The sequence below is a fragment of the Emydura macquarii genome, unplaced genomic scaffold (genome assembly GCF_026122565.2).
Source record: "Emydura macquarii macquarii isolate MOO-44397 ecotype Brisbane River unplaced genomic scaffold, CSIRO-AGI_Emac_v2 contig_2676, whole genome shotgun sequence".
Lineage (NCBI taxonomy): Eukaryota > Metazoa > Chordata > Testudines > Chelidae > Emydura > Emydura macquarii.
Window position 1 is genome coordinate 6,637,052 of NW_027132813.1, and position 23,971 is coordinate 6,661,022.

Consider the following 23,971-nt stretch of genomic DNA (forward strand, 5'->3'; position numbering starts at 1 on the left):
AAGGTAACTGTGGCTTATTCCTGTTCATCTTGTCATCCTCCCTTTGTTCTCCATTATTATCAAGCTCTTTAGGCACAGGATCGTTGGATTTATCCTCCAATATTCCTAGGTGGTTGTGGCACATAACAAAATACAAAATAAAAAATTGCACTTCCTCTTTCTCCTTCAGAATCAGACTGAAATTTAATGTGAGGTCAGCTTTAAAGAATTGACTTAAATGTGTTCACTGATTTTTTTTCCTCAAGAATTGCATAATAAATTTGTCTAATAGTGGGATAAACAACTTGTTTGCCACTGTACTAGACAAGCTCAGTTTTTCTGCTCCTTTGTCCAATAATCTGGAACAATGTATTTTCCTTACCCGTGTGAACATTCAGTGGCTTACGAGGATATTTCTCTCTGCCTATATCCATTCCCTGTACAGCTATCTTCTTTGCTTTCTTCATTTTTCTCCGTGGAACCTAGGCAGAATGTAACACGTTTGCCTCCTTTTAGAGAGATCAGCTAGCCAAGTGGGTACAGCCATGCCTATTGTGTTCTGTACCCAAACTCTTCCAGCTATGAGCTTCATGGTGCTACAGTTGTGATGCCCCTTCTACCTCAAGACTACCAAAGCAGTCCCAGGCTCTAAATTTCCTTCTGCTTTCTTGGTGAACAGAAGGGCTTCTTACAGCAAGGCAATGGTAACAAAGTTGGAGGCTTTTTGACTCAGTTTTGCCTCAAAATTCAGGCAGTGAGTGCAACCCACTTACCCATTTTGCCCAACAACCTGAGGGTGCCTAAATGGGAGCTCAGACTTCCACTTCCCCAATCCAACTTGGGGCAGGAAGAATGCTTTCGCAAGGTCTCCTGAGCTGTAATCCAATCCAGTTTCTTAAGCATTTTCCACTCTCCTCCTTCGGTGAATAGCACAACAAAAGAGCCATCCCTGTAACCCCACCTAGCCTAATGCCTCTACTGACTTCAGGGCTCTAGCCTACTTCCTCTCCCTGAAGGTATAGAATAATAAAATGTTGTTTGTTGTTGATACTACAGCCCCTTTCTAATAAGGCTTGACATCTTTTTTTGCAGAAGCTGAAGACTGACAACTTCCATTACTTCTGTTTTCCCTCACAAGAGCAGTAGGGGGATATTACGTATAGACCATAACTCTAAAATATGGGCCTTCGATTGCCAAAAGAGTAACAGGGTAGTAAGGAATGCTTTCTGTGATGTTTCATTTGAGCTACTATCCTTAGCATGTCTCCAAATGCTTGTGAGGTTACCTTTTCCCTGCTGCTCCTCTCCTTTGTCCTGTGATTACTATCTTGTTGGGGAAAGAATAAATGTAAATCAGGGTAAAAAAAGCAAAAGCTCTGAAAGATCCAGGGTCTGCCTCTGAAAGTGGAATCCTTTTGATAAGGAAAAGAATGTGATTTTAATTCTGATGCCCAGATTAACTAACAAGCAAATTAGTAGAGTCTAATGCCTTAGTAAGATCTGTCCTTGAAGGGGATTGTCAGAACAAAAATTCCTAGTGGACTTAAAAGGATAATGTTTTGTCTCCATTTGGGGATTTCAGCCAGGAGGGTGGCTGCACTGGAGCACAAATCTGGTGTAGACAGGCGAAACTGCAATTTGAGTGCTGTTTACTCCTGCTTGAAACTGGGGTATGTAGTGCTATATACTAGGGTTTTACGCTACTATGGGGCAAATCCCCAATATAGAAAAGGCCTACAAACATTTCCCTTCTCCAAGAACTTGGCCAGTAGTTACTTGCAGGAATCCAGAATTATGTTCTCTGCATCTCCAGGCTACAGGTTTCCACAACCTCCCACTGGTACTTCAGAAAAATGGTCCTCACAAAGATTGGCCATGAAGTCTGTGGAGAGTCTTCTATCCCATTAGCCTTTTAATTGACCCCTGTCTTGGATGTGGAGGGCAGAATCTGGTCTCAGTTGTAAGGAAATATAATTAATTGGGACTTCCATAAATGTAAAGTCCAGAAGGGACCATTAGATCATCTAGTCTGACTTTCTTTATAACACAGGCTACAGAACTTCACCCAGTATTGAGCCTGATAACTTGTTGGACTAAGGCATTCCTTTCTGAAAGACATTGGAAGACTCAAAAATGGAGATTACACCTCTTGGGAGTTTGTTCCAATGGCTAATCACCCTCACTGTTAAATTTTGGGTCTAGTTTCTAACTTGACTTTGTCTGGCTTCAGCTTCCAGCTATTGGTTCCTCTTATACCTTTCTCTGTTAGCTCAAAGAGCCCTTTAGTAGCCTGTGTTTTCTCCCCATAAAGGTACTTAATACCATAAACAAATCACCTCTTGATCTTTTTGGTAAACTGAATAGACTTGAGCTCCTGAACACTCACTGTAAGGCACTTTTTCCAGGCCTCTAATCACTTTTGTGGTGCTTCTCTATACCCCTCCAATTTTTTTCAGCATCCTTTTTTAAAAATGTGGATACCAGAATTGCACACAGTATTCCAGGATATCTCCTCAGTGCCATGTAGAGGTGAAATCACCTCACTGTGTCTGCTCACTACTGGTAATTCATCCAAGGATAACATTAGCCCTTGCCACAGCATCACCCTGGGAGGTCATGTGGAGTTGCTTGTCTTCTGTGTCCCCATAATCTCCTTCAGATTCACTGCCTTCCTGGACACAGTCCCTCATTCTGTAGGTATGACCTGAATTCCTTATTTCTAGATGCGTCTTGTAGTTGGCTCTAATAAAACTTACTGTCTCAATGTGTTCCTCACTGCTGTTTATCTGTCTTCTTAAAAGACTCTTGGAAGCTCATTTTGCCTGCCTACAAAGTTCAACTAGACGGCTTTCTCCCTACTAACCACCTTGTGTATAATGCTGCTTGGAGACTCATTGGGTTACTGGTCAGGTAATGAGAAGGCAACACTGACTTTGTTTCCTCTGGCTAAGGCCATGGGTAGATGATTTATGACCCTGTCCTGAGAAATCACCTCTTCAGAAAAAGTATGGACCAGACCTTGAAAGTCTTGGCCAATTTCAGGACGTTGGTTTCTCGAGACAAGCCCATAAAGCCTGACAACATCTTAGCTAAGTCTGTTAGGAATGGACTGTTCTCTTGAAGGTCCCTAGAAGGATTTAATTCAGGTTTCAATATTCCAGATGCCCCATGTTAACTTCTAAGCTAATAGGATCCACAGATCTCAATGGACTGCTGAGCCAGTACCTATCTTGTTCCAGAGGTTCCTTTTGTTAGAGGAAGTGAGAGGAAATTGCTTCAGTCTGCAGTGGGTCCTGTCAGTAATAGATATATATTAATTTTCTCCACTTCGTCTGGCTCAGTCCCTTCTTATCTTCTCACATTCTTCTGTCAATCTCCCAATAAAAAGTCACCAGATCCGTACTTTATCTGATGGGCATTAAGGCCACGTGTCTAGCTTTTCAAGAAAAAAACAGAGAATTCTGTACTTATGGCCTAAGAGGATCTCACAGGTTTATTTCCAGATCATCATAGCTAGGTGGTTAAAGGCCCTCTCAACCTTGCAGTAGCCACTGGGAATTATCTGCATGCCTTCCAGCTGCATTCACTGTTAGCTATGAATGGAGGAGGTATTAGTTGGAACAGTGTGGTAGAGATGATTATGATATGAGATCTGGGTCTCCACTGTTTTTCCCCTCCCCTCCCACACACACACGTGTGTGTATGTATGTGTGAGAGAGAGAAATCAAAGGAAGGAGGTGCATGTGTACCTTGAGGGATCCAGTATGTGTAATTTAGTGCTAAATTGTGTAGGTTATCAGTAGCAGTGCAAAGGGCCTTGTGATGCAATTGTTAGCAATGAGGTGGGATATGAGAGCAGTCTGCATGTGTAATGGTGAAGGATTTGTAAAATGTAACAAGTGGCTTCTGGGGAATGAGCTTAGTGTTTGGGTGTAGAACAGGAAAAGGTAGCTTCTGTTCTGTACAGCTCACCTAAAAATAAGTTTTACCTGAGCAAAGAGGGTGTTACTCTGTCCTACAGTTGTCATGTGCCTGTTCCATGTGTGAGGAGAACTATCTGCAAAGGTAGAATGTGAGTATGTGTTGCTTTATCAGCCACAGGTGTTCAGCATCTGCCTGCCCAAAGTGCAATCTAATGCCTTGCATAAGTTTCAGCTTAAGCCCTTTTACTTTTTAGCTCATGATGAGTCCATCACTTTAGTAGAGTGGCTGAGTCTTGCTAGGGTACAGCAACCCAACATTATATGCTGAAATACGTAGCAGTGGTACAGGTTGTTAAATGAATAGAAGCAGATTTCACTACCTGTAATACAGGTTTTTTCACTGACATATTCAAGTTCTCCCAGAATTTTATTTTGATGCTGAGAATTACCTAACTTTAAAAAGTAGTCCACTCCCTGTTGGATTATCTAACTTGTTGCAAATTTGTATGCCAAGAGTGAATCCAATTAAAAGAGTAGAAGCGAGCCAGTAGAGGGAGTACCTCTAGGGATAGTGATAAATTTGGAAGCTAGCCACTTGTCACTCTGCCTAGCAAGTTTGAATAGCAGAAAAAAACCATTGGTGCAGATTGTTGAATGCATTGTCACAGAACCTTGATTTACAGGTAAGGAGTCTCTCTCAAGCAGTTAAAGGTATAATACTTGAAAGTTTCCTAAAACATATAATTGGAGGTTCTCTCTTCGAGTGATTGCTCATATCCATTCCAATATAGGTGAGTGCACGCCCCATGCACTGGTCCCCGGAACATTTTTGCCCCTAGCAAGCCCTCTAGGGTCGGCTCAGGAGCTCCCTGGAGTATCGCGCTCATGCCGTGGTACATAGGGCGCCGCCGACCCCGCGGGCCCCCAGTTCCTTCTTCCCACGCGTTGACGGTAGCTGGAATGTCTGCCCCTTGCTTTCGAAGCAAGTAGCAATCCCTGTAGTCCACTGTTAGTTGTTAGTTTGTTGTTTAAGTAGTAATTAGTAGATAGTTAGAGTTAGAGATGAGTTTGCCCTTTGGGGCTTTACGTTGAGCCATGCCGGGCTCGACGGGTTTTAAAGCCTGCAGTGCCTGTGGCAAGGCTTTTCCTTCCAGCGACCCTCACGACCGCTGCCTTCGTTGCCTCAGGAAGCAGCAGCGGAGGGACAAGTGTAGAATCTGCAAGGCTTTTAAGCCTCGCACCCAGAAGGAGTGAGATGCACGCCTCAAAGCAATCCTCATGGAGTCCATGCTCCAGCCGGCCTCGGAACCGTCTAGCTCCCCTGCGGCACAGAGCGTATCGTCGGTGCACAGCGCACCACCGGCACTGGGACAGTCAACTCAGCAGCCGGCGGTGCCGAAGAACAAGAGGCGGCAAGGTGCCGCTCACATGGACTCCCCCGCATCACCGGTAACGCTGGGGGCAGCAAAGGAGATGCCCCAGCCATGTGCCGTCGAGAGTGCTCTGGCACTGGCATCTCCGCACAGGGACCGTTGATGCCGGAGGCGTTCGCCGCGGCACGTGCCCTCATGGACATGCCCACGCCTCCGTCCCCCCTTCAGCCGAGGGTGCAGGGACCAGTGTCTTGGGGCAAACCCGCGCTGGGTCGCCCCGGTGGGTGGCAGAGACTGGAGTCGAGGTCTCCCCCCAGATGGTTGAGGAAGGTTGAAAGTGCGGGCTCCCCTCCTAGCTCTGACATTGCATCGTTCAGCCCCTCGACACCATGGCACCAAGGCTGCTCTTAAGGTTCCACAGCGGGACATTGTCACCCAAGTCCCGCCTCACCGAGCCGTTCTCTCTCCTGTGAGAGCACTCCGGCGAGGATCCCGGCGACCGAGAAAGGGGACATCCGGCGCCGGTCCCGATCCCCAGGGCATAGCCCGGGATCGACTACTCGTCCCGTCTGGCACCATTCCTGCTCCTCAGAAACTGACAGAGGAGCACAGCACTGGTCTCAATCCCCAGCACGCAGTCCGGTGCGGATCCCGGTGCCCCAAGACCCCAGGAGCACTAGTCACCGCTCTCGATACTGCTCCAGATCCACAACACGGAGCCCGATGTGGATCCCGGCGCCCGCGGACGATATACACCTCCTGGCGCGCAGTCCGGCATGGAATCCAGTCCTCTTGGTGCCGGTCCAGATCCCCGGACCACAGACTACCAGAGCCCAGTACCCAGCATGCCAGGCATCAGTCACGTTCCCGGTCTCGCAGCTCCGGGGACATTCGCCCCCGCCGCCGCCGCACTTCCCTCAGCGCCAGAGAACATTGCATTGCTCCGGATCCTCGACCTTGAGTCCGGTGCCAGGCTCGGCACCGAGAGAGCGCTCCCGCTCCCAGGAGTCCAGGAGGGGGCGCACTACGGAGGGTCGGCACCGCTCTCGGTCCCCGAGGAAGTGCCGATAGAAGATCTCGACACGGCACAAGTCCAGCTCCTCCAGCCACTCACCCCACAGGCACCGCCGAGACCACTCATCGTCCCGGAGTGGCTCATTGAGGAGAGACAACAGAGACCGCAAGTCTCGTCGGCACCGGTCCCGTAGTCCGGGGCGCAGGGCACATGGAGTCCCTCCCTATACAGCACCAGGGCCTATCTCTGCTTGGCCCCAAGGTCTCTGGCAATAGCCCGACTGGGGACCCTGTGGTTCTCAGATGGCCCACGGTACAGGGTCTGTCCCTTCCTCGACGGCCATATGATCGCGCGTGCCCTCCCCCCCCCCCCTCCCCTGGATCACAACCCTCCCTTTCAGGACAGACAGAGACCATTTCTCGCCGAGTGGCAGAGCATTTCCTCAGACCGGTGGGTCCTGAGCGTAGTGCGCAGAGGTTATGCCCTGAAACTCTCGGCCTTCCCCCCAGACTCCCCCCTTCCCTGTCCCTCTTCAGGGACCCCTCTCACAAGCATCTCCTCATGCAGGAGGTGAATTCTCTTCTCCTACTCGGAGCGGTGGAAGAGGTTCCTCTTCAGGAAAGAGGAAAGGGGTTCTACTCCCATTATTTCCTAATCCCCAAGGCAAAGGGAGGCCTGAGGCCCATTCTGGACCTCTGATGTCTAAACAGGTTCATCAGGCGTCTAAAATTCCATATGGTCTCTCTAGTCTCTATGATTCCTGCTCTCGATCCAGGGGACTGGTATGCTGCCCTCGACCTAAAGGACGCTTGCTTCCACATTACTATCCTCCCCGGTCACAGAAGGTTCCTCCGGTTTGTGGTAGCTGGCTGCCACTACCAGTTTTCGACCCTATTGTTTGGCCTTTCGTCCGCTCCAAGGGTTTTTACAAAATGTATGGCAGTGGTGGCGGCCCACCTCTGCCGCAGAGGGGTCCAGATTTTCCCCTACCTGGACGACTGGCTGATCCGGGGCAAGTCCAGGACCCACGTGAGGAACCGCCTGGCACTCACCTGTGTGACATGCACCCGACTGGGGCTGCTCATCAACGAGCAGAAGTCCACACTCACCCCAGTGCAGCGCATAGAATTAATCGGGGCCACCCTAGACACCATCCAGGCAAGAGCCTTCCTTCCACAGCCTCGCATCGAGGCAATGACTGCCATAATCACAGATCTCCACAGGTCCCCCACGATGACAGCCAAGCACTGCTTTCAGCTGTTGGGACATATGGCGGCATGCACATATGTTGTAAGGCTGGCCCGACTCAAGCTCAGGCCCCTCCAGGACTGACTGGCCTCGGTATACGCTCCAGCCAGGCACTCACTAAGCAGAGTGGTCACTGTCCCCACTCAAGTCCTGTCCTCCCTGGATTAGTGGACAGACCCAGGGGAGGTATTGAGGGGTGTCCCCTTCAGAGAGCTCATTCCCTCAATAACTCTGATCACGGACGCCTCAAATGGGGATTGGGGGGCCCACATCAGCAGAGACCTCCGCACCCAGGGGCTTTGGTCGGTGCAGGAGCAGGCTGTCCACATCAATGTTCGGGAGCTCAGGGCAGTCCGCCTGGCCTGCAAGGTCTTCCTCAGATTCCTGAGGGGCAGGATGGTACAAGTCCTGATGGACAACACGGTGGCCATGTTTTATATCAACAGGCAAGGGGGGGAGGGGGGCGCGCTCCTCGGCTCTTTGCCAGGAGGCTATTCAACTTTGGGACCTTGCGGTGAGGTACGACTTTCACTTATCTGCCTCTCACCTCCCGGGGGTCAGGAACAGTGAGGCGGACCGCCTCAGCAGGTCGTTTCTACCCCGCCACGACTGGTCTCTACACCCAGAGGTGGTGACTTCCATTTTCCGCAAGTGGGGTGTTTCCCAACTGGACCTGTTTGCGTCGTCCTGGAACAGGAAGTGCCCGAGGTTCTGCTTGCTCCGGGGTCGTGAGCCGGGCTCCATTTCCGACGCGTTCCTTATAGACTGGACGGGGACCCTCATGTATGCGTTTTCCCCCCATTCCGCTACTGCCCAAAGCCCTCTTGAAGATCAAGAGGGACAAAGCGGACATCATTCTGGTCGCCCCAGCATGGCCGAGACAGCACTGTTTCAGCATCATGCTGGACCTGTCTATTGCCACGCCGATTCCGCTCCCGAGGCGCTTCGACCTGCTTTCTCAGGGCCAGGGACGCATGCTGCACCCGGACCTGGACTCCCTCCACCTGACAGCATGGAGACTCTGTGGCTGATGGAGGGAGAGAGAGCCTGCTCGGTACAGGTCCTACAGGTTCTGCTGGTAGCAGAAAACCTTCCACTCAGGTGGTGTACTGAGCAAAGTGGAAGCGTTTTACCTGTTGGGTGGAGTCCCAGGGGATCCCACTGAGCCATTCACCCATACAGGCGATATTGGAGTATCTGCTTCACCTGAAGCTGCAGGGCTTGGCCCTGGCCTCCCTGAGGGTGCACCTGGCGGCTATCTCGGCCTTCCACCAGCCATTGGAGGGGAGGTTGCTGTTCTTGCACCCAATGTTTCTCAGGTTCCTCAAAGGGGTGGAGAGGTTGTATCCCCAGGTCCATGACCCGGTGCCTCCCTGGGATTTGAACCTGGTCCTCACCACGTTGACAGGACCCCCCTTTGAGCCCATGTCTACATGCCCGCTGCTCATCCTCTCATGGAAGATAGCCTTCCTGGTGGCCATTACATCGGCTAGGAGGGTCTCTGAGATACGAGCTTTGACCTCGCAGCCCCCCATACCGTCTTCTACAAAGACAAGGTGCGACTGAGACCCCACCTGGCCTTCCTGCCTAAGGTGGTGTCCCAGTTTCATTATAACCAGGATATCTTCCTCCCCATGTTCTTTCCTAAACCGCACGGTTCGGAGGAGGAGCGGAGATGGCACTCGCTGGACGTCAGACGAGCCCTGGCCTTCTACATAGAGCGGACCAGGCCATTCCAGAAGTCAACGCAACTGTTCATGGCAGTGGCGGACCAGATGAAAGGCTCACCTGTCTCCACCCAGTGCATCTCCACCTGGATCACCGCCTGCATTAGGACCTACTACAAGCAGGTGAAGGTGCCACTTCTGGGCGCTATGACGGCGCGCTCAACTAGAGCCCAGGCCTCATCTGCGGCTTTCCTGGGAGGAGTGCCTCTGCAGGACATCTGCAGAGCAGTGACCTGGTTGTCGGTCCACACCTTCACGTCCCAGTACGCCATCGTGCAGCAGGCGAGAGAGGACGCAGGATTTGGCAGAGCAGTACTGGTAAGAGTAGCTCAACGCTGACTCCTACCCACCTCCAAGGTATGGCTATTTAATCACCTATATAGGAATGGATATGAGCAATCACTCGAAGAGAGAAAACAAGGTTACTTACAGAACAGTAACTGTTCTTCGAGATGTGTTGCTCATATCCATTCCACACCCGCCCTCCGTCCCCACTGTCGGAGTCAGCAGAAAGACGGAACTGGGGGCCCGCGGGGTCGGCAGCGCTCTATGTACCATGGCATGAGTGCGGTACTCCAGGGAGCGCTTGAGCTGACCCTACGGGGCTTGCTAGGGGCAAAAATGTTCTGGGGACCAGTGCACGGGGCGCGCACTCACCTATATTGGAATGAATATGAGCAACACATCTCGAAGAACAACAGTTACTGGTAAATAACCTTGTTTTTTTGCTAATCCCTTTAGTGGAGACAGCTACTCCAGATGACAAGATTTACTTCTCCATAGAAATACTTTATAAATTGCCATGATATAGAAATGTCTACTTCAGTGTCAACTAGAATTCATAAGTTGTGCAGAAATATTTCCCAAATCATGACAAAGATAGTGGTTAAGGTCAGGTGATGGACAGTTACTAGTGTGGTGGTGGATGTGACTTGTGCTCTGCCCTGTTATTGCTGCCCTTAGCCAAAAAAACAAAAAACTTAAGATCTTAGAGTTCATGAGAGAATCGTGGAAGGTAATATATCCGGGAAACGAATACCAGGTGTAAGCAAGCTTCCCTTATGAACAAAATTGGAGATTTAAAACCCCCTTTTTGAAAAAATAGGAAGACCTCTGATTCTGGGTGTACTGTTTTAAAGGTACGCCAAGAGACTTGACTAAATCCAGTAATTTAAAATAAATCCCCCTTTAAGACTTTGTAATGTTTCCAGATAGAAGCAGAAGTACCAGCACTGTTAAAGCTGATTTGCAGATATGAAAAGCTTAGCAGAATGTCCTGAGTGTTCCAAAGTAACAAGCAACCCGGAGTGGCATTCAGCACATTTTAATGGTGAACATTGCCCTCTCTTCTCCTCCCCATCCCCTCCAAACTGCTTTTCAGGTACCCGAAGTTATGGATTGTCACTCAGCACCTACTCATAATATCTCAGTTTATACTATGCTGGTAATAAAACAAACCTGCTGGAGCTCAAAGCCAGCTTATAGGAGTAAGGCAGGTGCCTTTTTTTTTTTTTAACTACTATATTGTGTATTTTTGCATAGTTTATTTTTAAAATATTGCCCTCTGGGATATACAATAAAAACTTTGCAAAACCACATAACATAGTAAACAAAAGGCACCTCACTTATATGATTAGGCAGCATGCTAAAATCCTAATTTCACACCTCATTTCTTTCCTGTTTAGACTTCTGCAGTTCTCTACTCTTTGGGCTTCCCCAACTGATTATATAAAGCAAATCTCCCCTCTGCTGCAGTCTCTCCAATATGTTGTAGCTGAAGTTAACTTCTTTCACTGACTCTGATGTCCGTGTCCCTCCCCCGGAATCCCTTTTTGACTGCACATGTTCAAGTGTCTCATCCTTGCCTTCAGGGCCTTCCACAGCTCTGTGCTCACTTCTTCGTTTTATCCTTTTTGTTTAACTTTAATCATCCCCAGTTTCCTCCTTTCACTCTTTTCTTTGGGTCCTCTTCCATGCTGCTCCTTGCTTTCCTCTTCTTCCTGTGAGTGAAAAGGCTTTGCTGCATCAAATCCTTCCTTAAAGCCACTCTTTTTCAAGAGGCCTTTCAATGATAACTATTGTTAGTTAACCTTTTGTACTGCTAATCTCATACTATCACCTTATCTATTGTCTGATTTATTTTTGTCTGCTTGAATTCGATTTTAATCTCTTGTGGGAGGGGGCATGATCTTTGTGTGCGATACCAAGCATAGACATGGTGTTTAAATGCTGGGGATTCTGTGGTTGGTGTGACACTGCTAGCTAGGGTATGTTGGGGCTTCCTGTGAGGGGAAGTGTCAGTATGTAAATGGAAAAAGTTGACTTCAGGAGCCTCGCAGAGAGCCAGGGGTTAAATTCCTAATTTACGGAGTATCCCTTTTGCCCTCTTTATCATATGATTCTGTATGGGATGCACTTTTTCCTAGAGTAAAAATCTGAGACATCCAGCAGGGTTTTCTCTGTGCTCTTCTCTTCCTGTTTATAATGTTCTTCCCTTTTTGGTTCACCAATGCCTGCATTTGATGAGGACAATAAGGCCCATTAACGTCCATGTTTTGATTTTGCTTTGGCTTAGACTAAACATGCCCCTGTGTAATCCTTTTGGTGCATTTAACTTTCTAAAAACACTTGTCTGTATCCTGTTAAGAGCAGATGGCTGCATCAAAGGACCATTCCCCATGCTTGTAACTGTTGCCATGTCACAAGTTGTAGTTTGAAAACTACATGATTGAATAAAGATGGTAAGCTCCTAATGAACAAGGTATTGAGGTGCACAGGTCATCATTGTAGTGGGGGTCAGTTTGACAGTAGTTTTTCTAGTTTGTATTAAATCTAGGTAGTCTATGGATCTTAATCCTTGACTACTGTCAATTTTATTCTCCACAATAAGAGGAGGGTGAGATAAGAGGCAATCTCAGCTCCTTGCGAAAGTGATCTTTATATTTGCAGATGTTCAGACTATATTTCAGCATTTAAAACGATCCTTATGCCGTTATCTTGCACAGTTTTTTCAGCCATGCCTCTACTGTACTTAAAACACTCTGCTGATCCAGGTAGCAACCTTTTTTTTTTTTTTTTTTTTTTTTAAAGCAGTGTTGTATTTGTTGATGGTGTTTTGAGTAGCTTTGGATGCCAGTACCTTTTTCCTAGGAGTCCACAAATTGACTAACCTTTGCACGTTGACCCTGCCTTGTCCCGTATTGCGCAATAATGTTGCTGGATAAAATCTAGGGGCCAAATCCAGAAGAGATTTTAAATTGATGTAACCAGCATGCCATTGGTCAGAAGAGGGTTGGGGAAGGAAAAGTAACTGATAGGAGGGTGTCAGTTAAAGCTGGCTAGTGCCTACTTCTACATGCATACTTCCTTCTTGATGTGTAGGTTACAGAAATTTAAACTCAGTTGGACCAAATTTCTAAGGTGTAGCTTTTCCTTTATATTAAGCCAGAGACTCAGTCTTTCTTAAATAATGGCTTAAGAGCAATTTGTTTTATTAGATGCTTGGAATATTGAGCAAAAATAATCAGTCTTAAAATAAATTGAAAATTATTATTCATTATAATAATAGGCTTTCTTACTGAACTAATGTGGTGGTCTTGAATAATACAGCTGCCACCATCTACCAACTCTGTAATGTCAAGTGAAGTCAAAATTGAAGTGATTCTTATAGTGAAAGTCTTCCTGCCATGTGAACTCTTTAGAACGTTGGACTGAACAAAATAGACTTTAATGTTAAGCCTAGATTAGAGAGAGGAGTTTTATCACAAGTTATAGCTCCTGTGTTCTGTTCTCAGTTTGGTGACTGAGTTATGTGGTCTTGGGACAAATCACATAACTTTTCTGGGTGAAACAGTCCTTTATGGATGGCTTTTCAAGTCCCTTTCATCCATCTTAAGCCTCACTGTGAGACTGTGTTAAAGGGTGGAACAGCCTTGTAGATACTCTTTTAAATCCCTGCATGCCAAGGAGAATGCTTTCATGTCTGCACTGGCTAGTGTGGAGAGTGACAGTGAGAATCACAAACTGTGTCTCTAGTGACACTAAGTGCTTGTACATGCTACCACTTATGTCTGTGTAACTTGTCATTCAGGGATGTGAATAACCCTGCCCCCGAGTGACATAAGTTACACCAACCTAAGTGCCAGTGTGGACAGTGCTATGTTGGCAGGAGAGCTCTCTCCCGTTGGCATAGAGGGTCTTCACCAGACACGCTACAGTGGTTCAGCTGCATCGGTGCAGCTATGCCACTGTAGTACTCCTAGTGTAGGCTAGCCCTCATACTCTGTACAAGTGGTGTAAAGGAGCTGTGACCTTCCATTCCAACACAGGGTGGGGAGGGCTGTGATGTAGCGTTGCATACTGACTGTGGTGTGGAGTATGGTATTTAAGCTACTTTTACCAATGAATTTATGCTTCACATGTATAAAACCCAATTACTTGTGCTTTATGCTGGTGAAGTCAAGTTCACCTGCCTCAGTTTACCCATTTGTGTAATGGGGCTGAGACACGCTGCAGTTGCAGTTCTAAGATCCTTGAATGAGAAGGTGGTTATACAAATTAATAAATAAAAGTACTAGTAAGCCCATTCAGTGCTTTTACAACTTGTCTGTACATTAGGAATGTGTATTAAATGGCGTCTAGAAAACTGCTTGTGTTTTCATCTTATATCACAGTGAAAATGGTGGATGGATGCTGTTTCACCTTAAGCCTCCAATTGTGTATTTCCTGGTACCCTTTTAAAAGTAAGAATACAGGCAGCTTAGTTTATTTTTTTGTTTGTTTGTTTACAGGACTGTCACCAGATCTCCAGTCAATGGAGCAAATTCGGAGAATTATGAGACCCACAGATGTTCCTGACACAGGTGAGTCATACATAACTTATTGTACAGGTATCTGGAAACAGTGATACCAAAGCAAATTTACCATTGACATTAGAATTATAGAACCAATTTCTATGTATGTAGCTCAGTGCCTTGAAATAGTCTAATTGTAACTTTCAGTACTCTATTCCTGTGCCTCTTTGAGATCCTGATGTTTTCCTTGTACACACTATGCATTTCATTATCCTTCTTGGTAACTAATAGACTATTTTGTTTTGACCGAGTGCCTGAGGCCAGATACTTTTTGTACCCTTTGTTTGCCTCTTCGTAGAATTACTACGTTTCTATTTCTTGTCTCACAGGATGGACTGCAGTGATTTATCCCAAATACATAAAACAATGTTTACTAGAAAATCAATAGAATATCAAAGTGAAATTAGAGAAACAGAACTAGGATTTTCAGTTTAATCTCCCTAGCCTTGGTTAAATAGGCCCAAACATTTACAGTTAGTCAAAATCTATCAAAGAAAACCCTCATTTCTAAAGTTCTCTTGGTTTCTCAAGCCTTTGCTCCTCATCATAACATCAAAGTTTAACTTAATCTAGGGGTAATAATCTCCTTGCTGTGCAGGCTTGTTAGTTTTTTAGAACTTCTCTATGACTACTTTTCTCTGGCAGATGTTGAACTTCCTTTTATTAATGTTCTAGCCATAAAGTTCTCTTTTCCACTGTCATTAATGCTTGCATAAATACATTTTATGGGGGAAACAAATTGATCGGTCCCTTTTCCTAGTACAATAGCCACTTTAATATCATATTTATTGAAAACAACCCCCTTTCCCTGAACTGTAGTTATTCCCTGCTGCCTATTTTGTTCCATAATATTTCAGAAGATCCTTAGCCCTGCTTAGGGTGGTGTTTAGTAATGCATGATCTTGCTTTTGAGTACTTGTTGGTTTGAAATCAATTTGCATAAAGGAGGTATCCCAATAGGGTTATTTTTTCTATCCTTAAATCCAAGATTTGATTGTAAAGATCCTTTTTCACAGAGGACTTCCACAGTGCCAGTCTTATTGATTTTATTGTATCAATTTATGAATGAGTAATATCCTGTCCATCATCATAAGCAATAATACATCAGGGTGCAAGTTAACACCTGTATAATTTACATCCAGATGCAGTATGAGGCAAGTAGTGGAGAACTTTCACAACACAACTGTAAACTGCAACACTAATTCGTACCTAAAATGTTTCCTTACATTATATTCTTTAATTGGATTTTAAAAACATGAAAAACAAAGAAATGGAACTTCAATACTTACTTTCCATTGGAAAGTGGTTTAAGAAAGGAGGGCTTTTTAACCCAAGTGTCTTTGTTGCTAGAGCCATTCCATCTTAAGGATGCCTGCAGAATCATTTGATTTTCCTGGTAGATACAAATTGCCAAATACAGGCAAAAACAACGAGAGTTCTGTGGCACTTCAAAGACTAACAAATTTAATTTTCGTAGGCATAAGCTTTTGTGAGACTCAGCTCACTTCATCAGATGCAGAGGTAGAATGAAGTATGACGAAGTGAGCTGAGTCTCACGAAAGCTTATGCCTACAAAAATTAAATGTGTTAGTCTTTAAAGTGCCACAGAACTCTCGTTGTTTTTGCTGTGTACAGACTAACACGGCTACCCCTCTGGAACAAATACAGGCAGTACATTTTAGCATTTCTGATGGACTCGGGTACTAGAGGTTTTTAGTTTTTGATGACCATGTCTGTACTTTATTTGGTGGGGAATATAGGGCAAGTTAGGGCAGGGCAGGGTGGTTTGTGAAAAGACATTCAAGACACCCGCAAGATTATGAAACACTTTACCAGAAACATCTTCAGAGTGTTTTTTCTGGTTAGTTTATCCTGTAAAACTGTTCTGGTGCATTTTCCTCAGAGAGATGTTATCCAAGGGTACATCTGTGCTGGAATAAAAGACCCATGGCATGGCTGCAGCTGACTTGAGTTGTGGGGCTAAAAATTGCTGTGTAGACGTTCGGGCTTGGTCTGGAATTTGGGCTCTGGGACTCTTTTTCCCCCTCCCCCCCCCCCTTGTATAATCCCAGAGTTTGGGCTCCAGCCCAAGTCTGAACATTGACACAGCAATTTTACAGCCCTGTGAGCCCAAGCCAGCTGACCTGGGTCAGTCACGAGTATTTAATTGCTGTGTAGTGTTGCAGGGTCAGTTGAAGAGAGAGATTGAGCCGGGTGGAGTGATCAGGAACGTTTATTCGGTTACAGCTTCTAGTCCACTTGTTTCCTTTGCCTCGCGACCAACAAAGTGAGCCCCAAGTTCACTACTTTACAACTTTTTATTTAAAATAATATGTAAACACACACTTCTCCAACGCCCCATAAAAGAATTCTCTGTGGTAATCAGAACTCTCTCCATCTAACATCCCGTCACAAGCCATTGGACATGTTTACTGCTAGTAGTCAAAGATCAGTTTATTGCCAAATTGGGCTGTCCCATCATACCATCCACTACATAAACTTCCCAAGCTCAGTCTTGAAGCCAGCTTGGTTTTTTTTTTGTCCCCACTTGCAGAACCTCACTCCTCTGATAGATAGAAACCTTTGTCTAATTTCAAGCCTAAACGTCCTGATAGCCAGTTTATATCCATTTGTTCTTGTGTCCACATTGGCACCGAACTTAAATAATTTCTCTCCCTCCCTGGTATTTATCTCTCTGATGTATTTACAGAAAGCAATCATATCTCCCCTCAGCCTTCTTTTGGTAAGGCTAAACAAGCTAAACTCTATGATTCTCCTCTCATAAGGTAGGTTTTCCATTCCTTGGATCATCCAAGTAGCCCTTCTCTGCACCTGTTCCAGTTTGAATTCATCTTTCTTAAATATGAGAGACAAGAACTGCACCTTCGTATTCCAGATGAGGAGTATTGTGGAGTCATGTGAAACTCTAATTCAGAAATTGATCTATGGGCTGATAAAAGTTGGTTGCTGCTCTGCAATATGCATTATACAGCTGTACTCAAAAACTGCTCAAGTAATCACAGTAAATGTGCTATACCTTATTATGTAGCTTATCTAAAGCAATGTTTTTCAACTATGTTCCACCCAGAAACCACCAGTAGCTTCTTACTACAATTCACCCAATCCCACAGGCCTTAAGCTGTAAAAGGTCGCAGCCAATAAAAATCACCAAGTAGAAAGCCTTGGTTTAAATAATCAATTTTAATGAAATATCTTATTTGTATTTGTTTTCTGAAGAAAGGTGCATTCTCATTGATATAACCATAAAAACATGTTGATTTGCAACTAAATAGAGCCTTTATTTTAGATTTGGTTACATCTTTTTGGTACACAGGAGAGTACACTGACTATATACATATATTTAAGCAATTGTATAGCTTAATATTTTCAGATTCTTAATTGTACATTTTTAGTATGTTAGAAAATAGTGAATGATGTATTGCTTATTTACTACATAAGTTATTTGCTCATGATTTGTCAAGCTGCTGTATTGGAATGGCAACTGCAATTTAGTTAAACACACAAACCAGCATACTTTTTTTATTAAAAAACCTTGTGTTTCAGATATGTTACCTTCTCTTATCCGAACGTTTCACATCTAGAACTAAATGATTTATTAAACAGAGGGATTAACTGTAGTCAGTGAATCAAGCTAATTATTTCAGCTCAGCCTGAGATAGTTTTCAAATATGTCTATGTGAAAGTGACTGGAACTTAAGTTCCCACTTTTGTCTCTTGAAAATGAGACCGTCTCCTAAATTACTTAGGCTTTCCTGTTGTACCATGTTTATAAAGCTTGACCTCGAAAGTTTAGAATCAGGGTAAAAAAACAAAACTTTCTTTATACATGAAAGCAACCTTTAAGTCAAAGTTTTCGATGAGGGCTCATGGATTCCATATATTTGGTGTTTTTATGTAAATGTTGTATGAAATCAGTATAAGTTTAGGCATTAATGTATTGTGTGTTTAAATTCAGATTTGACTTTAAACAGGTTTATTTATAAAAATGAGACTTGCTATAATCCATTAATTTTTTTCAAAGAAACATTTCTTTATATCCACCCTCTTGAGGAAGGCTTTTCTAACCATCATACTTGTATAAGTAATCGCTATTGGTAATCTCTACAGTTAGTTTTTTAAAAAAACCTGAAATATTAGGACGCTTTCTAAGATTACTGTCTTTCAAAGGGTTGCTGTGTGACTTGCTGTGGTCTGATCCGGACAAAGATGTGCAAGGATGGGGTGAAAATGACCGTGGGGTCTCATTCACTTTTGGTGCTGATGTGGTCAGTAAATTTCTGAACCGTCATGATCTGGATTTGATCTGTCGAGCTCATCAGGTACAAATTCTACTACCTTTGCTACTTTAAATCTCCATTTCTAGTCTTTCAATCCCTAATACCTCGAAGTATCATCTTCATTTGTATTTAGGATATCACCTACATGTATCTTAACCTGCACTATTCATTTTCCAATCTAGCATTTACAGTTTGACCAGATGTAGTCGTCTTGGTACTTCTAGAAGTGCCAAATGTAGGGGTTTTCCTCAGAAAATAATATCTGATTCCGGTCATCAGTATTTGTGGATACTTACATTTCAGTTTCAACAACCATGATCTCATGCATGCTCTGCCCTCCACATTATTTAATAGCTGTGACTTTCTCTTGTTCAGTGGGAGCATGTGAATATTGTATAGGTGCGGTTCAGGTTCCTAGGCTTCAGGAATGGTGTAGACTAGTGGCTTGGACTTGGAATCAGAGGCTTGAGTTCTAATGTTGACTCCCTCTGGGGCACTGAGCAATACAACTTAAGCCAAAATTTAAGTGACCTCTGATTTTTGGCTGTCTACATTTTTGGGTCTCCAACTTAACACATACTTTTTTTGAATTAATGAGCCTCTCTAAATTGTGGATATGTATTGAAATCTGCTTTCCAGAGATGCTATCTTTATTCTGGTTCAAGCACATATACAAATTTTCCCATGGAAGAGTCTGTTTCATTTGTTAAGCATTATGTTAGGCAATGTCAGAATCTTTAAGTGCACAGATGACTTTAATGTTAAATGTTTCCATTCAAAAGGAGTATCATTAAGCTTCATAGACCAAGAATTGACTTCTCTTGAGTGGCTCCCATCTAGGAGTTAAGTTTCATTACTTGTACTGTTTTTAACTAACTTTTTCTGCTGCTGGAAAATAAAAGGATGCAAGCTTTTACTGCATGTCTTGCAATAACAAAATATTTGAACTTGCACTTTGGTTGAACACTCATGCATCTCTTTCCATGGACTCAGCTACAGATCTTTTATTCAGGGCTGTTGTTTAGGCAAACAGTAGTGTTAACGTAACCTGGACAATGAAGATTAGCTGCCCATGGAAGCTATTTTATTTTAGGCATACACTACTTTGTCTTGCATTGCCTTAAATACATTAAAAGCCCCCTGCTGTGTATGTGCTGGTGGTGGGGGATCTGCCTTAACTAGGAACTTCTTGCACTGTAGTTTGAGTTGAATTACTGCTTTCTCTTTAGTAAAGAGAGAATCATCAATATCTCTGGCAGAAGCTAATTCTTCTAAAAACAGTATCATTTTCATGAAAGCTCTCTTTAGAACACGGATTATATAACACGTTACAGGGGTTTGTGTGAATGGGATCAGAGTATAATAAGAGAACAATATGGGATGCTGTAGTAATTTGGTACCTTTTTAAATATTATCTAAAACAATGGTTTGAATTACAAAATTTCACTTTTGTACTCAATTTAAGGTTTCCAAATATTTATCAATTGAGAGCATGTTCACCAAACTTCAAGTTCGCAAGTCTTCCTCAAATTTATCTTCATCAGCATAATTGTTTTTAAGCTATTTAATTTCAGATACTTATAATTTTTGTCTGATTTGCCACAACAGTCCAGTGATCTCTGTGTGCACCTCTCAATCATTAAATGTTTCTTCTACAGCCTACTTGTTGCCTCCATAACATAAGCAGTTAGTGCTTGCCTGGGAACTCAAGAGTTTAAGTGGTAGAATTAATCTAATTCTTGCAGGTTTTATCTTCTCAATAGATGAGCTGTATTGACTTCAACTGTTTTTCCTCCCTGTTGACAGGTGGTTGAAGATGGTTATGAATTCTTTGCTAAAAGACAGTTGGTCACCCTATTTTCAGCTCCAAATTACTGTGGAGAATTTGATAATGCTGGTGGCATGATGAGTGTGGATGAAACTTTGATGTGTTCCTTTCAGGTATAGTATGCTTCTAGATTAAAATTTAGTCAGTGTTCTTTTTTTAGTGGATAAGTTTGTGGAAACTATACATTGGCACTAAACATGCACCACAAATGGACTAATCTTAAGAAAATACTTGAGCTACAGAAAACAGTACTACACAGCAGGCTGGCATCAAGCCAGCTTTGCCACAGGGAGCTATTTTAAGAGGCTTGGAGTTCCTGTAAATAAACTTGCCATGTTCCATAGCTCCCATATGCTAGATTCTTGTCTGTTCTCAGGTGCACATTTAAAACTTGAGTTAATCTTCCTCTTCAGTCAAATTTCGGGCTACAGAACAAATCTTATTCAGAGTTGATGGCATCCTGTACTGTGACTCCTCTCCTCAACTAATGTGTCTCTGCTTCAGACAAGTCACATACTAGCAGCTCCTGTTTTTACCCAAGTAGAATGGACTGAATCCAAAATAATTGGAAATTATGCTCGACATACTCTATGCTCTATAAACTGCCTTAAGTGGGATAAGGAAATAAACTGGGTGGTGAGGTTTATATTCTTTGTTTTTGTTCCTCAAAACTAATCGAAATGCAGTCAAAAATTTTATTGTTGCATTGACTCATAATATATGGAACATATCTCAATTGTCATTGACTTATTAAGATGTTTCTTTGTTTTTATTCAAAGATATTGAAACCATCTGAAAAGAAAGCCAAGTACCAGTATGGTGGATTGAATTCTGGACGTCCAGTTACTCCACCTCGTACAGCTAATCCACCGAAGAAGAGGTGAAGAAAGGAATGCTGTCAAAACCCCATCAGATCTGTCAAGGACAAAACTCCATATTACAGTATATAATAAGTGTGCACTGTAAAACCATCCAGCCATTTGACACCCTTTATGATGTCACACGTTTAACTTAAAGAGACGGGTAAAGGATCTTTACTAATTTTTTCTAGTAGAAAGATGTGCAACACTGTATTGTAACAAGTATAGCTCCAAGTTCTAATATCCAACGTAGAGTAAAATCCAGATTTAAAAAATATCTATTGAATTGCATATTCACTTATCACTGTTTTTAAAGTTGACCAACATCCCAGTTAAAAACTTGATGTAATAGTTAAACCAGATGAGAGCATGATGTTCCATTTGTGTAATGTGGTCTTATTGTTGCTTGATTGCTTTTACTTTGGTTATTTTGTAGCTAGAATGATGCAAATATGGTATCTAGTCATGTTCCCTGGCTGTGTGGGGTTTTTTTTTTTTTTTTTAAATTAAATATGGAAGGAGCTTTTTAGGACAGCCACTGATTTTTCTTTCCCCATTCTTTGTAATCTTGCTACTTAAAATGTGTGCCCCATTGTAATAAAAAGGTGATAGGATGGTAGTGAATAAAAAAGGCAAACTACTTCTAAACTAGTGACCCAATAAAGCGCCCGGACTGTACAACCTGACAGTCAACATTGTTTGAGGGACAGAAAAGTCTATCTTGCTTTTTAACTTAAACTGTCACAAAATGAATTTGCGCACTACACAGTTTTAAATTATTGACATTACACTGTGCAATGGCACTTCACTTAGGACAAAAATGGTATTGCCTATTAGTTGGTAACGTGATTATGTGGTACCTTGGCTTTAGGTTTTATTAGCACAAAACACCTTTGGCATGCTTAGCTTCCAAGTAAGATCCTATCTGCATCAAAATGCATCTTGCGTAGCTCCACAGAACATGAAGATCCATCTTTGATAAGCCTTGGAAAGCTGAAACTTTTTCATAAGAGGGTGTATTTAAATGGGTGTTGATCAGTGAACAGTATGTTAACTGACTGGTGGTTGAACTGGCTAATATTGCCATGTGAATGTTCTACATGATTGTAAGGCTTATGTCACTAAAGATTATATCCTGGGTTTTCATGATCAAAGTTCATATACTATTGTATAGACTTTTGCTTTGTAGTGTACTATAGTAGCAATAATTTCTGTACATGATCAAGAGTTATGCAGTATTTCTTTTCCTGTTCTCTCCTTTCTTAAAAGGGTTCATATGGACAAATGGCAAGATGTAGGGAAGTTAAAGTTAGTAGTAGGGTAAAAATTGTAAGACAGATTTGTGGTGATAGGATGTAATACTATTGGATTGATTATAAAAGTTTTTATTGAATATGTCAAATTTGTAAGATTTTGGGGGGGGGACGGCTTCAGATTTATACCATTCTAAATGTGCAACAATAGATGTAAAACTCTTGACTTTAATATTGTCTTTGAAAACGTTAAATTGAGGATCCTGGCAACTTACATTTTATGAACTGGCACGGTATATGATGCAAGAGATTGATTTCTGACACAATGGAAAAAGTTCTTTAAAATGGATTTGTCTTTTTTTCTAATTCCATTTTGTTTTAAATGCATATTTTAAATGTAGTTTTTTCATTTAGTAAAAGTTGTCTAATTGATTTGAAGTCTGACTAGTTATTTTAAAACTTTTTAATTGCTACTTAGCAATTGATTATGTTGATGCTTATCTTTGTCCTTGATGCACACTGGATCAGCTACTGTTTCGACAACAACTTTTTATAGCCTGTTCTGAGGGGAGCACAGATGTTCATTACTTGGTTCAAAATTTTGCAATATTGTAACATCAGAACAGCTGTATGACACTTTTCTGAGTTGATCAGTGATGACTATATCAGTGTTCAGGTTTTGAAAGGCTGGATTTCTGCCCAAGCACTGGTCTCCAATATACCAAAAAAAGAAAAAAAAAATCACATCATCAAGTAGTGAAATTAACACTTTCAGAATCTGAACAAAATTTGGAAAGGCTTTTTACATCCTAAAATATCAATGTCTAGAATTGCATAATATAGTGGATAAAGTGCTCACTTTTATTGCAGATCTTCCCGCAAGGTGATCTTCAGAAGAGAAATCAAGTGTCTGCATAGAGTTGCTTAGGTTTTTTAAAATTCCTATGTCCTTTTATAATAGAAATTGAGTTATTGTCTAATGTTACTCCTGAAGAACTATCATTATACACTGATACCATACAAGTGAAATCTGACTGAGAGGAAGTGATATTTAGACTGGGTAGGGAGATGGATTTAATGCTTGTAACAAAAATACAAGAGTTATTGTTACTGTTAAATTGACTATCCCTGCCCTGTCAAGGGCTGACAGCTCATGTTCCATATCTAAAACATTCAGTTAAAACAAGGAAAGATCAAGAATGTCAATACTGATACTTAGAGGGCAAGCAATTAATATTTCAGTGCATTCTAAAATGATGCAATCATATACTTAACAATGTTGAATACTACTTGTCAGTCTTTTCAGTCTTGAACTGAATGAGATGTGAAATGTAACAAATTAAATTTATCACAACGAAGCTGAGATGCCAAGTTTAAGGGGAAGTTTGGATATCTCCCCCTCTTCTGCAAGAAATAATAGTGAAAATAGAACACCTAACCTTAAACTGCACTGAAGGACAAAAATAACTGAAGCAAAATAGCTTTCAGATTTAGTCCAAAAATCAGTAATTTCATAATTTTGCTTTAGAAATGCATCAGGTGGTTTATAGGTGTAGAGCGCCAAGAATTGGGAATGAGGAGAATCCTAATTTTCTTTGAAGATATGAAGGTATT

The 23,971-nt window shown here is 42.9% G+C and overlaps 1 protein-coding gene across 3 annotated transcripts in view; it reads left to right on the forward strand.

Moving 5' to 3' along the window:
- The window catches only part of PPP1CB (protein phosphatase 1 catalytic subunit beta), a 51,168-nt gene extending 28,373 nt beyond the window's left edge, over positions 1–22,795 (forward strand). For all 3 annotated transcript variants that reach the window (XM_067564801.1, XM_067564802.1, XM_067564803.1), the window contains exons 5-8: positions 14,056–14,127; positions 18,307–18,458; positions 20,223–20,357; positions 21,024–22,795. In XM_067564801.1, the coding sequence (XP_067420902.1) occupies positions 14,056–14,127; positions 18,307–18,458; positions 20,223–20,357; positions 21,024–21,128 (464 nt within the window). In that variant the 3' untranslated portion in view covers positions 21,129–22,795. The remainder of the gene's footprint in view (positions 1–14,055; positions 14,128–18,306; positions 18,459–20,222; positions 20,358–21,023) is intronic.
- The last annotated feature ends 1,176 nt before the right edge of the window (positions 22,796–23,971 follow it).